This window comes from Spea bombifrons, chromosome 5 (genome assembly GCF_027358695.1).
Source record: "Spea bombifrons isolate aSpeBom1 chromosome 5, aSpeBom1.2.pri, whole genome shotgun sequence".
NCBI classification, from domain to species: domain Eukaryota; kingdom Metazoa; phylum Chordata; class Amphibia; order Anura; family Pelobatidae; genus Spea; species Spea bombifrons.
Genome location: NC_071091.1, coordinates 21,640,356 through 21,653,785, shown reverse-complemented (window position 1 = coordinate 21,653,785; position 13,430 = coordinate 21,640,356). Strand labels below are relative to the sequence as shown.

At 39.4% G+C, this 13,430-nt stretch overlaps 1 protein-coding gene and 1 long non-coding RNA gene across 3 annotated transcripts; one reads left to right on the top strand and one right to left on the bottom strand.

Moving 5' to 3' along the window:
- Positions 1-2,063: 2,063 nt before the first annotated feature.
- On the bottom strand, positions 2,064-4,547 carry LOC128497349 (uncharacterized). Of its 2 annotated transcripts, XR_008354304.1 has the most exons (5): positions 4,490-4,547; positions 3,458-3,601; positions 3,012-3,055; positions 2,656-2,712; positions 2,064-2,166 (listed from the first exon to the last, which is right to left on the bottom strand). It is a non-coding gene; the product is annotated as an uncharacterized LOC128497349 (long non-coding RNA). The 2 variants fall into 2 exon arrangements; XR_008354305.1 differs by lacking the exon at positions 3,458-3,601 and having other exon boundaries at positions 4,490-4,521.
- Positions 4,548-7,835: 3,288 nt separating this feature from the next.
- TOMM7 (translocase of outer mitochondrial membrane 7) lies at positions 7,836-12,875 on the top strand. Its single transcript, XM_053466018.1, has 3 exons — positions 7,836-8,014; positions 10,810-10,858; positions 12,524-12,875. The coding sequence occupies exons 1-3, from the start codon at positions 7,912-7,914 to the stop codon at positions 12,537-12,539; spliced, it is 168 nt and encodes a 55-aa protein (XP_053321993.1). The 5' UTR covers positions 7,836-7,911; the 3' UTR covers positions 12,540-12,875.
- Positions 12,876-13,430: the final 555 nt, after the last annotated feature.

The following is a 13,430-nucleotide window of genomic DNA, read 5'->3' as shown; positions in this document are numbered from 1 at the left end:
CAACTGTGGGACTTAGCATTGGAAGCTGCTGCTGTAGACGCTCAATATAAAGTCCAAAGAGCCATCAATGAAAGTAAAGCAGGCCATCATTAGTCTGATGGGGGGGGGCACCTGAGAGATAGCAGAGACATTGGGAGTGACAAAATAAACAGTTTGATGTATTCTGAAAATAAAGGAATCCACACCAAAAGGCCAGGATGGTCACAGGACACAAGGGGGTGTATTATTGAAGTGTACAACCAAGAGACTTCATGAAAGCAAATACAGAGGGCTTATCACAAGGTGCAAGCCAGTGGTAAGGATGAATACAAAGGCTACATTAGACTTTTGCCAGAGAACATTTAAAAATGGCTGCTCGGTCCAGGAACATCTGATCTAAAGCATACCCTATCATCTGTAAAACATGGCGGAGGCAGTGTTATGGCATAGGTATGTATGGCTGCCAATGGAACTGGGTCGCTAGGGATTATTACGATTGCTGACAGAAGCAGCATGATGAATGTTGAAGCATACAGGGTTATACTATCAGCTCAGATTCAGCCAGATGCTGTAAAACCGATAAGACGGTGCTTCACAGATGAAAAATTTACCCAAAACATACTGTGAAAGCAGATTTTTAGAGGTAAAGAAGAATATTCATCAACGGCTGATTCAGAAAGCCAGGCCAAGCGTGCATTTCACTCGCAACATTACACTGCTTCAAAAGGCTATGGTAAAACAGAATTAGGGAGGACACCCAGAACGTGGTGACATCCGTATGTTCTAATCTTCAGGCAGTTCTTCACCGCAAAGTATATTTTTAACCATTTGCAATAATCATTTTATGTTAATTGAAAGATTACTTTTGAGCCCCTGAAAATGAGGGAAACTAAAAATTGCTGTATTTTCATATTTGTTAATTTTTTTTTTTAATTAAAGCAGAAAGATGCACTTACACCACCTCTTGATTGCTTCATTTCAAATCCATTGCTGTGGCATACAGAGCCACAGTTACCAGAATTCTTACTACGCAAAATTTCACTGGTCTTGCTAGACAAAAATTAACCTCACAAAGGTTAAATTGGATTTATATCACAAAACTTGCTTAGGCAATGTTCTTTATGATTAAAGTATAGTCACCTAGTATTAGTATAATACTTTATTTCATGCAAACAATTTTATACTCAATTCCCACTAACTTCAGTTCACTTCAAAACAAGTCTGTAACTTATACGCACAGGTACCGTATTCATGTTTCAAATCAGTTTTTGCTATGTAGCTTCATATCTACCCATACTATACACTCAAGGAAACAAGCATAAAACTCCATTTGTAGCATTTATAAAAACGCCACAAGATACATGTAAAGGGGGTCGTGATTCTATTATGCAGGTCTTCTAGTTGCTGGCGTTGTCTGCATTCCAGTTATGGCTTAAGATCTGCTTAGCTAGTGGCATTTCCTCTTTCAGATTACCAACCATTCACTCCAGATGCATACAACAAGCACCTCATAAGTAGGGCTGCAGCAACTAATGGATAAAGAAAAGTGTTGCCGATTCACATCATTACTGATTAGTTGAATCGATTTTATTGAATATAAGATGAGGGTTTTTTCCCCCCAGAGCAAACGCTCTGAAAATTCCCTTTGCCTTATAATCGACCTCAAATACAGGTCTGATAACATTAAGATCCAGATCCCCTGCAGCGCTGCAGGGGACTCAGATCCTACTCTCCGACAGCCACCTGTGCGATACCCGCAGACATCCTCCACTACTGTCCTCCACTTCTGCGGGGCTTCTATGATGGAACACCAGCATGACGTGACCTTCCAGTGCTCCACCATAGAAGCCCCGGCGGAAGTATCGGCCAGCACAGTATTTTTTTTTATTCAGCAGTTTATCAAGTTGTTTTAAATAAGTGAAAAATTTAAATTTTTCTATCCGCTTAATTGAAAAAAATACAACAAACTAATAGATTATGAAAATAGTTGCAGCCCTACCCATAACATACAGACCAACATTGAACACTTGTCCATTAATCCCAAATAGCCAGTGTAAAAAAAAACAAAAAACAGAACTCAGATGTTATGCCATGTCCGGGTAGCGTGTATTAAAAAATTCAAGTGCATTCAATAAATGAATTCATATTTTCTTGACAGGAATTCTGATTCCTTATTCCTTTAGAATCCTAAAAAAAAGAAAGTCAAAATGTAAAGCGTCATATTTACAATATCCCTTTTTAAAAGAATATATTTGTGGTTTTTTTTACCTCCACAGTCTTATGCATCTAAAACTCAAGAAAAAAATAAATAAGCCTGGGAGAACAGGACAAATTGCACTACTACAGTTCCAGCACTCTACCTATTTCTTCTTCCTTCCTATAAAACTACTTATGGAGGAGTTGTTTTGATAAGCTTTTTACATATAAACCAAATGAATGGTCCAGCCGGCTGGATATTACACCAACTTCTCACGTAGCCACTTTTAAGACTAGAATTGCACTCTATAAATCACCCATTTGCCACGTCACTACCAGTCCTTAGCAAAGTTGCGCTGCCTCAGGTAAATCCTTTAAGTACATCAGCTTGATATGTTCAGGAGTACAATACTCATCATTGGCTACTTGCACTTTTCCAAGGACTTTATTTTTTGCTTATGCCCGAGATGTTTTCCTTACCTTTACTGCACAACACAAACAAGGACAAGAGCAGTAGTTTGTTCGTCACATGATGCTCTACAGAGAGAACAAAAGAACAAATAAAGCTTTCAATATTAGTTTCCAAAAAGACAACATCAGGGTCACGCAATGTAAAATACTACACTAGGAAAAAGTTTACAAATTAGCTTGTGACCCAAACATTTGATAAACATGTAAACAGAGTCATTGCAATGTAAGGTCCGCTATGTTTTGGGGTGTGCAGCCTCAGGTAAATCCTTTAGAGCATCAAATGATGATTCAGATGTACAAACATCATCACAGGCTACGCGAATAACTGAAGTCTGCAAAACCATGCTGGAGTTAAGTGATCTTACCTATTCTCTCACGTCTTCAACAGCCACTGCTCTCTAGTTAGTATCTGCAGGAAGGAAACAATACAAAGCTTTACTCTTCAGGACAATAATAATAAATAGTAAAAGGTCTTTTAGCATGTACCACTACAGGGTTTACAAGTCCCCCAGCAGCATGGCAGGGTCACCTCAATGCAATGTCACATGTGTAATAGTGAGGAATCACTCTCTGCTTTGTAGATTAGTGAAATTTACTCTGTTGTGTAGATATAAAGATCACTACAAGCATGAGAGATAATCCCACTTGCATTGCCCAAGATCGTACACACCTGGATATATGTAGCCTCAGGTAAATCCTTAAATACATCAATTTAACCAATATACATTAGTTTTATTCAGGGAGTACAGTTCACATCACAGGCTACACAGATCTGCTCTTTTAAGTTAATGCACTTCAAGAAAGATCTTACCAATCCTCATTTCCAAGGCTGGGTTTCACCAAACCCCAGGCTGTAAGAAGTCACATTGACAGCTCAGCACAGTCCCTTTACATGCTTAAGACCCAGAAGACTTTTGAGATTCACTAGGGTCAGCCACCCGGAAAACCGCACAACCTACAGAGAGAACAAATAAATTACACCAGTGTTTGAGTAGAAGCATTAAAACCACATACTGACACAAGCAGCAGCAGCATTGGTTGCATTTTGCCCGACATGTCACACGGCATCAAAGGGACACGATTATTAGAGGCACCGGCAGCATGAAGAAAACATGCTTAAAATGATCACTCACAGGGAGTGGAAAACATACCTGCACTGCCATGTGTTGGGGTGTGGGGTTTCCAATGCATGGAGGGGGTTTGCACCAGATTGCATGCAGGAGATGCGCTCAGATGAATTTACCGCCATGCATGCAATATATTTACAATTAGCGCCAACATCACACGACCGGGGGGGGGGGACACGGCTGCGGCTTCCAGGTGAAGTAATGGTTTTATATGATGTGTAGGTTAAAGCGCTCAGAGTACATTTTTATGCCGGGGTGTCAGGGACATTACATTATCCCTAGTATGGCGCCTGAACTCACATTCATCTATATGGCGGGTGAGCGGCAGCTAGAGACCGCATGGAGTCTACCATGTGTTACAGCAGCATACATTTTATATCTTTTCCGGCTACTAAGGCCTATAGGCCCCCTAACTCCTACAGCGCGGCCCTACTCAGTCCACCCTTGTGGGTTAACGGCATGTTAAGCAATACACGGCAATATAGACCAGATACACAACATAATCCTCTCAACCAAAGTCGGAAGACCCATTTCAAACCGCTCTGTCGGCGACCTCTTTTGTAAGCCCACCGACTCCTTATGAGGCACACGGAACCCATACAATTTAACGCTTTACAATAGATTCCTCGGCTACCCCCAGCCCCGTTAAACGCTTTTACCGAGAAACTTGGAGGCAGCCATTAATGAAAGCCTCGCGCCCGTTTCACAGCACGTACCTCCACCTCGCCATCTCCGCGCCAACTGAGACCGAAAAACCCTCCTCGCACACCGCTTATAGCAGTGACCGCCAGTAACCCGCCCACGTGATGGGGTCAGAGTTCAAAAAGTTATCTGACAACAAGTATAAAGTTTTGCATTTATTTCAGGAATATTCCTTCCCAGCGCCACACAGCTTACTTTGATATGGACGAAAGTCAAACTTTTTCCTTAATACCGCATTTTACAGTCACTTGACAGTCGGCTGCAGTTCCACGCATTGACGGTAGGGGTCACTAGAATCACTAGCTTTTTTCAGTTTAAATTCTAAAACGTTGTTAGCTCTTGTAAATGAATGAAGTAGGGTAGTTTAATGGCATACAATGTTACGACATCCACTGGAAAGAAAGAAGGAAATAAAGAAAGAATGAATTGATCCTTGCTGGCTGTCCAATATTTCAGATCCTTATAAAAGGAAAAAAATAAGGGAAGCTCGTATGTCGATTTGAGCGGCCTGAGCATCATTGGCATCATTGGTGTCCACAGAAATGTTTCTTCGAGAGGGGCCGTACTAGCTCTGCGCAATGGTTGGGGCATAGGGAGGATATGGCAGCACATGGGTAGGTCTAATATGCCCCACTCATTCCAATGAGGCATGGCATCCATAGAATGATATGAGACGTTGGCATTGCCAACATCATGGATCATCAAGGTTGATGCTGTAGTAGCCTCTTCTGCACATCACACAGACGTACACACTTATCTCTTTTATCAGGCTAGCCATGTGCAGGAATCCAGCACTGCTCCTCAGTGATCTCCTGGAGAGGGGCGTGAGAAGCAATGCCACGTGCCTGCGCAGCGACGCAACATCACGTGATGTCTTGGAGCGCAGCACAGCTCCTCTCTCATATTCAGTCGTATTGCGAGATTTGGCCAGTGTGATCATGCAGCGGTAGACCCAGTTCCTAAATGAAATTGGAGGCAGGAGAGCTTAAACAGATGTATCCCTGTCGTTGTGCAGGTTATACCATCAATGCTTGGTAGGATAGACAATTAAATTAATTAAAATGCACCTTTTTTCAATGGTTGGGCGAAATATAAGTTAGAAAATTTCCAGAGGGTGGCAAGTGCCCCCTTTTGTGTCGATACTGGACGCCCATGGCAGGCATATACCACGTAGTCTCCGCACACATTACATGAAGTTGACATCACACCACGCTCTGCCCATACTTTTCGGTTATGAAAATACATATGATCTCGACATCAGAAAAACAGAACTGCTGACAGCTATGCCATGCAAAACATCCTTCTGTTTTTGTTAGTTGGTGTAATTTCTCTCAATAACCATGCAAATAAATATTGTGCGCTATCCACTGATAAGTACACACGGTCTGACTTTAGTCAATCCTGCAGCTTTAGAAATGTGCAACAACAAATATTTTATTAATTATGAAATTCTATTAGTATATTACATTTTTTTCAGTACGCGCTGTTATACCTATTTAGTGGAAACGGATCTGCTTGAATCATACGGATACGTGTTTCTTTGAAAAATAATCATTCTGAAAATTAGAATGATATTTACTTAAAGACTTTACCACGTCATAACAAAATACAGAAGTAAAAGTAATTGCTAAACTAGCCTCCTATTTTTAGCTATGTTTTAGACCAGTTTCATTTGATGAAATTGGGCAATTCACATTTATTATTCTGTGTTATAAAAATACATTATTTTACTGTAATTGTAGTGTCACGTGGCACGTGATCCTGCTTTGCTATTCATGGAGGGGTCATTTTTAAGCATGTATTACACAAATCAACCAATCAAATTAAGACGTGTTTATTTTAATATATTTTCACTGTTTAAAATTCAAAATTTAAAAAAATATTTATAAATATATATACCGTATATATAATTGTAATGAATTTGTAGTATTTACATTAATACTGGTGTATTAATTCTATCGAGTAATTTTATATATGTGTTTTTGTCCCTTTTATGAAAACATTAATAAAAAAATAATTGAATTAAATTAAAATGTGTTACAAAATATAATACTCAAAATAGAGAGAGACCGCTGAAAAGACAGGCTGTGTATAAACAGTATGGTACGGCTGGCACAGGAGCAAAGTGCTAAATTCAGGACAATCAGTGGAAGGATTCCCTTAATTTATACAGATTGCTTCTATTTTAGCCACATCGTTCTCACTTTGCTTAGATGCCTCCAGACATTTGCGGGAACTTTCCGGGTGAGGCTGGCCAGAGGTGACCCTCTTCTGGAGGAGTGGCTTTGTCAGTGGGCGGGACTAGTTGCACGAGGGGCAGGGCTAGCCTCAGGTAAGTGTATGGGAGTGGGAGGGGAATTGGACAGGTAGTGGGCTCGGCTGAATGCCGCTTCTGTGCCCCACAGAAAGAGCAGAGAGAGTCAGTGAAGCCGCTCTTCACCTGGAGACTCTGGGTGAAACCTGGACGGTAACTAGGAAAGCAGATCAGACATGTCTTCCAGGGCACATATAGTTTTCACCAGTACATGGAAAGAGCCGCCCTGCAGTATATGAGATATATAACTAACCGACTTCCGTGTGTTTATACATCCCACATACTGCAGGACATCGTTTTACATGTGCTGACCAGCAACATGTGAAAATTAGTTGTCCTCGAAAACTTGGCCAGCGTGGTCACCCTAGCCCGCTACTGGTGGAGAACTAGCTCCTTAGCTTTGATACTTACAATATCAGGTTAAAGAATACACACCAAAAGCCTAGTGTATCTTGTTAAATTGCTACATACCTCCCAACGGTCTCGATTTTTGGGCCCTGTCCAGGGTAGTTGCTCCAATATCCCGCTTTTATGGGCAGTGGGGTTCATGGACTGGTTGGGGTGATCCTGTGTTCTCCTCTGATCATCCCAAGTAGCTAGAAACCTCACGTTGCCACCTTGTGACGCTCTTCAGCCGAGTGCCGCAAGGTGGCTTGTCAGGTAACGTTTATGTGTAGCCGTGCAGTTTGCTCCTCAAACAATAATGATCAATGCTGCAACCCATGAGCCCAGCCAATTATGTGGTACTGTTGGTATTAGTAAAAAAAAAAAAAGATTCTATTGCTAAACACTACAATTCTATTGTACTTGGACTTGTATCTATATATACTTTATACTTGTATCTATATATACTTTATACTTGTATCTATATATACTTTTAAAGGATCATTTACACCAGAGGCATCAAGGGACTTCGAAAGTTGCAAATCGGGCAGACCATTCCAAATATGGCCGGTCGAGCGTCTAAAAATAAACATTGTGTTTTGAGCACTAGGTGGCGCTATAGCGCATGCACGTATCCTAATTGCAACAGTTGCTTTCCAGCATCGCGACACGGTTTACGGCATTTCCGGTTTCACAGCGGCTTCCTACTTCTCTGTTCTTTTTCATGCCCTTGCAACCATGCCTGAGATGAGCAAAGAAACCAAACAGCGTTTGCAGAAGGTGTTCAAATGCGGACAGTTCAGCATCCGCTGGGGATTTATCCCCCTCGTCCTTTATTTAGGTCAGTGCTTTACTTGCGTACACGAGCCTGTATGAAACGTAAAAAAAAGTTAAAATAATGTTCATGGAATAGCCTGGGTTGTGTGCTTTATAAAAATGTATATTTCTGAGGGCCAGTTTTAGAAAGCCTAACGTCCCCATATAACGAATTCGGGAAAAAATCTTCAAAATTTGATGCGCCCGTTTAAATGTTTGTAGGTAAAAGTTGTTGTAAAATCCCGGCAATGCGAGACGTAGAGAGTTAATTTGCATTACCTGTCTATGGTTTATAAGGGGTAACACTTCTTCTTTTTAATACAAAATGGATATGTGGAAATTATTTCAAAATAAAGCCATAAGTGCCCTGTAAATTTTTTTTTAATAATTTTAGGTGTGCACATTAACCCCTTAAAGGCCAGCTCTTATTTACACTACAAGACCAGAGCAATTTTTATGTTTTTACTGTTTCTCTGTTGAACCATCATTTCCCTTTTTCTCAATGAACGTAACCACAAAAATATATATATATAGGTTTTTTTTCCAGCATGTCTGGCTTTTCTTTTGATTCTATATTCATAAATGCAAGACATTTTGCATGAATGGAAAAAAAACAAATTTTTTTTCACAGTTTGACATGTATACAAATTGAACATAGCTGGAGCCAATGGCAACAAAACACCCAAAATGTATTTATTAACTTGCTCTGATTTGGGAACTGTCCTATATGCTAGGATTTCCGTTTCTTTTGTCAGTTACTGGTCGAATATTACAAGCATGGTGTGATTTTTAACTAAAATAATGGCCGCAGATCCTAAAACTTTTAGTGAAAAGACGACAACCCCGGGTACTTTGTTTTCTGCATGAGAGGTTAATTGCCCCCTATTCAAATTACTCTACAACTTTTTTTAAAAAAAGAGAAGAAAAATTTGTTAAAATAGTGTTTTGTTCGATTTATTTACTTTTATTTTGGGGGTGTTGTATGAGGATGGGAAAGGGATATTTAAGCTTTCTTATAGTGATAGATATGGCTTTAAAAAAAAAAAAAAAATACATGTGTGTGTATATATATTTTTTCCCCAACTTTTTGTACATTTTTTTTCTTCTTTGACACAGTTTATAAAGATTTACATTGGGGTCTTCTATGACCCTATGGATAACTATAAGCACAGGGGAACTGGTGACATCAGTAGGGCTCCCCTGCTTAGCAATCAGGTCATTTTCCTGTATATCAGGGGAGTCCTACGTGCGGCCCCATAACGGCTCATGGAGGCTGAAGCATAACGCACACGTCACACACACACTGATTGATCACACATTGTGGGTGAAAATGCTGAAATGATCTTTCATCATTACGCGGTTAAAGGGACTCATTTTAAAAAGAATGGAATTGCATATCCGCCAAACCCTCCGGCTGACACAGATCGATACCACCCGTTATCTCCACGTGGCTAGCGAACATTGTGGAGGTATATAGCGATCACCCTCCCTTTGGGGGTCCGCCGGTTATTTTTAAGAAGAGCAATATGCGTATTACTAAAATGTAGCTTTCTGTATTACATCTATTGCACAGAATTTCCAGTAAAGTGCTTTTCACAGAAAGGCAGGCGTTTTATGTTAAATATGTGCTTTTTTTCGTCACTAAGCCGCTCGTTCTTTGTTGAAGGAGAAAGTCCAATTGCGTGTAACTTTTCTCCCTTCGATATAGTTCTGCAAACGAATGTTTAGTTCCTTGCCTATAAAGTGCAGGGGAAGACGTGATGATGCTATTTTTATCTTATAATCCCCTATTACGCCATTTTACCATTCATATTACCACAAAGAGAATTTCTGGACATTTTAAGTGGGGGTTTCTCATGGTTAAATCTGAATATCTGTATTGTCTTTGTAGCATGTAATCGCTTCAGTTCCTAGTTTTTTTTATTTTTGTTTTAGTACTGTTGAATCATTTTCTCTAGTTAAGGATCTCCCTTTATTCTGCTGGGGCCAAGTTGAGCCGACAGCCTTCTGTGCACCGTATTTGAGTGCCCTGCTTCAGCAGAACAACAACGCAAAGTAGAAAAATGAGTCAGAAATCTATTTTCCTAATTCATTTGAAAAGGGAACACGTGACTCAATTTACTCAACAGGGCATTGCGCATGCGGGGCTGGCTTCTTCAAAAGCGAACTTTATTGGGGTCCACTGGATCTTGTGATAGATAGAACACCTGTCATGCTCGCTTATAACATTGTTAATCTGTGATAAATATAAATATTCTGTTAATTTAACTCAGTAGCCTAAGATTTCATTAAACCCATTCAGCCAATTGTTTTAGGTTGATTTAAACATAAAAAAAAATGAAATATTTATATATACACTGCAAACACAGGATATATAGCTGCCAAATGAAAAGCTTCCTGATATTTGACTGGAGTAGACTTCGTAATAATGCCAGTATTATAAGAGAGGGTTTTGAATTGGTAATTTAGAGCCCTTTCTAGGCTAAAGTATAGGTCGGGACTTGTAGAGCTCTACTGTTTTAAGTTTATGGTATTTCCCGTCCCAGGACTATCCTAAAAGCTGTTTGTGGTTCATATTATTACATTGGTTTTGGTGCTTAGCGCATGATTGCTTTACCATTATGAACAGTTTTCACTTTTCGTACTCTGGTGATTCCCATGTCAGACCAACATCACTTGAGTTTCACTTGCCCTATATTTCTGCACCCTTCTTACAGTGTGATATTCATTACTCAACCTTATTAGCTGTTTCTGTCAAGTCCTTATTAAAAGTCACACCTCCAATATCTGATCTTTTAAAATCATTTTCTCTCTCTTTAGGATTTAAAAGAGGAGCGGACCCTGGGATGCCTGAACCCACAATACTTAGGTAAGTGTAAAGGCTACGTTTTTTGGAGCCCTTTAAATTCTGGGTCCCAGTTCTCTCTGATGTTTGCTCTTGACTTTGCAGAACCAAAGTTTGCTGAAATGAGGCTTCTCCCACTGCGGAGAAATAATGAGTTATTCTGGTTCAGTGGAAGATACTATATTTTACTTAACGAGTGAGGAAACTCTTCATTTTTAAAATGAAACAATTCTACTTGAAAATACTATAAAAGGAACAGGGAAAAATAAAACACATTTTCTGTGTTACACTAGAGTCAGGTACACAATAGCACAAACTACACTCTTTTGCTGAGATTCCCTCTGTGTGTCATTAGGAGAGGAACGGCAAATAACAAAGGGAAGGAGTTTCCTGCTAACCATCTCAGCTTAAAAACCCCAGATATATCTATCTATCTATCTATCTATCTATCTATCTATCTATCTATTCTAATCTAATCTAATCTATCTATATCATTATTTAGCTTTGTTCCAGGCAGGTTCTCTATAAATGTCTCCACCGTCTCCTTGTCACACTTCCTTTGACTAAGACATTGTGATTATTTTGGTGTCTCAAACCCCAGCTTACTCTTGTTACCCAGGGGTTGACAAATTTGGTTTGGATCTAGGAGGCAGCAACTGCAACAGTACTGCGGTTAACCTCAGCATGACAAAGAGTGTTTTACACGGTTAAAACCCAAGCTTGCATACAGTAAGACACACGTGCTAACATCTTATGCTCACACATAACACCTTACACTATTACACACACTGCATGCTAATGCCATACTGTACCATATACATCCCCATACAATGCTACACTCATACACTAACACAGTATGGCTAACACTATACATATATTAAAACACACTAACACTTTTCGCGCATACACACTAAATCTGTCACTAGAATACAGTAGACATACCGACTCTGGCAATATAAATTTACACAGACACACACTGACTCTGACATAACTGTGTAAACACACTGACTCCAGCGCTATACATAGGCTAAAACTGTGGGAGAATTTAAACATGCATGATATAGGCATATGGCTCCTGACTCTAACACAAGACAAGGACCGATTAAGACAAAATGGTTACACTACATGAGTCGAATGGTCCGATTGTCTTGTTTCTTTTTCTTTGAGAAGAGTATTTTAGAATGTCTCAGGCACACAAACAGATCTCTGAGAAGGAAGCATAGCCGCAGGGAATGGGGTTTGCCAAGTTACAGACCACTAACCGTTTTTATATCCATCCGAACCCGTTTCTACAGTGTCCATGTGGAGCTAATATTGTATTAGCCTCGAACTTAAGGTGACAATTGTAACCCTATGTTTTTTGCTTGATAATTGTATACTGAAAACTAGCGGATATACATATTTTGTTCCCATGTGATCGGGGCTCACATGAATTGTAGTGTTTCTTCCTTTTCGTAAACTATAGTGCACATGTGCACCTTATAACAAGCAGGAGTTGAAATTGCTGTCCTACACAAATATTTTATAAACTCTGAAGGAAATTGTGAGATTGTGGTATATGAAACCAGGAATAACTAATATTATATACAAAGTAATCGGGGGGGGGGGCGGCGGCGGCTGTATCTCAGTAAATGTATTGACATATTTGTTATATGGACTTAACTCTCAACCACCCTTGTTTTGTTTTAGTTTGCTTTGGGGATGAAGAAACCCGCAGACATAAGATTTCCAATTCCAACTTCAAGGATCAAACACAACTAAGTGGAAAAAATGGCAGTGCAACCAAAACTTTTTATGGGTTTACATTGTGTGGAAATGCCAGAAATCCATAGTTACTATTCAGACATCAGCCCTGGATTTACCAGTTAAGATAATCTTTCATGTTATTTCCAGAAGTGGCTTGGACTCTAGCCATAATTACTGAAACTTGGTTTGTCGCAATGTCATCTCTTTTCTTTTTTTATGCATAAATAACGCATGTAAATTATGTTTTTTTCCCAAACTATGTCATCACTTTCATGAATAAAAAGTCTAATATAAACCTCACTCTTCAATTCAAAATAAATTGGTGGTGAAGGCTGTGACTGCAAATAAAAGCTATGCATGTATTTAACGTCGCACAGACAATTTAAGGACATTTTTATGTTGTATAAATTAAAAATCCATCTGAATTATGCTTTTATTCAGCAGTAAATACAATATTTCAGTTTTCAGATAAAAAAAAAATTACAATAAAATGACCTTATCCATATCTAATGAATATATTTTTATTCTTATCTAAAGTCTTTATCAAAAGAGATGAGTAATTTAATGTGGTCTTTTCTGTTCGTTATTTATCCCTGGCTGGTTGGAGTGGGTTTGAGCTTCTCACCCAATCAATTTTACTTTTCCCTCTTGCCGATCGTATGTTACCACAAAAAAAAAAACCCACCTCGACTAGCAGGCTTGGTTCTGGGCTGAAGTAACACAAGGCTCAAATACTGCTGGTATTTCAAAAAGCCTTTAGTGTGTGGTGTGTGTGTGTGTGTGTGTGTGTGTGTGAATACGAAGAACATGCTGAAATTGTTTATTGGTTTATATAGCGCCATCATATTAT

Bases quoted from the DNA above. Each gene is read 5' to 3' on its own strand.
- TOMM7 (XM_053466018.1), top strand. From the start codon at position 7,912: ATGCCTGAGATGAGCAAAGAAACCAAACAGCGTTTGCAGAAGGTGTTC. The intron at 8,015-10,809 runs GTCAGTGCTTTA...CTCTCTCTTTAG, and splicing joins CCCCCTCGTCCTTTATTTAG to GATTTAAAAGAGGAGCGGAC.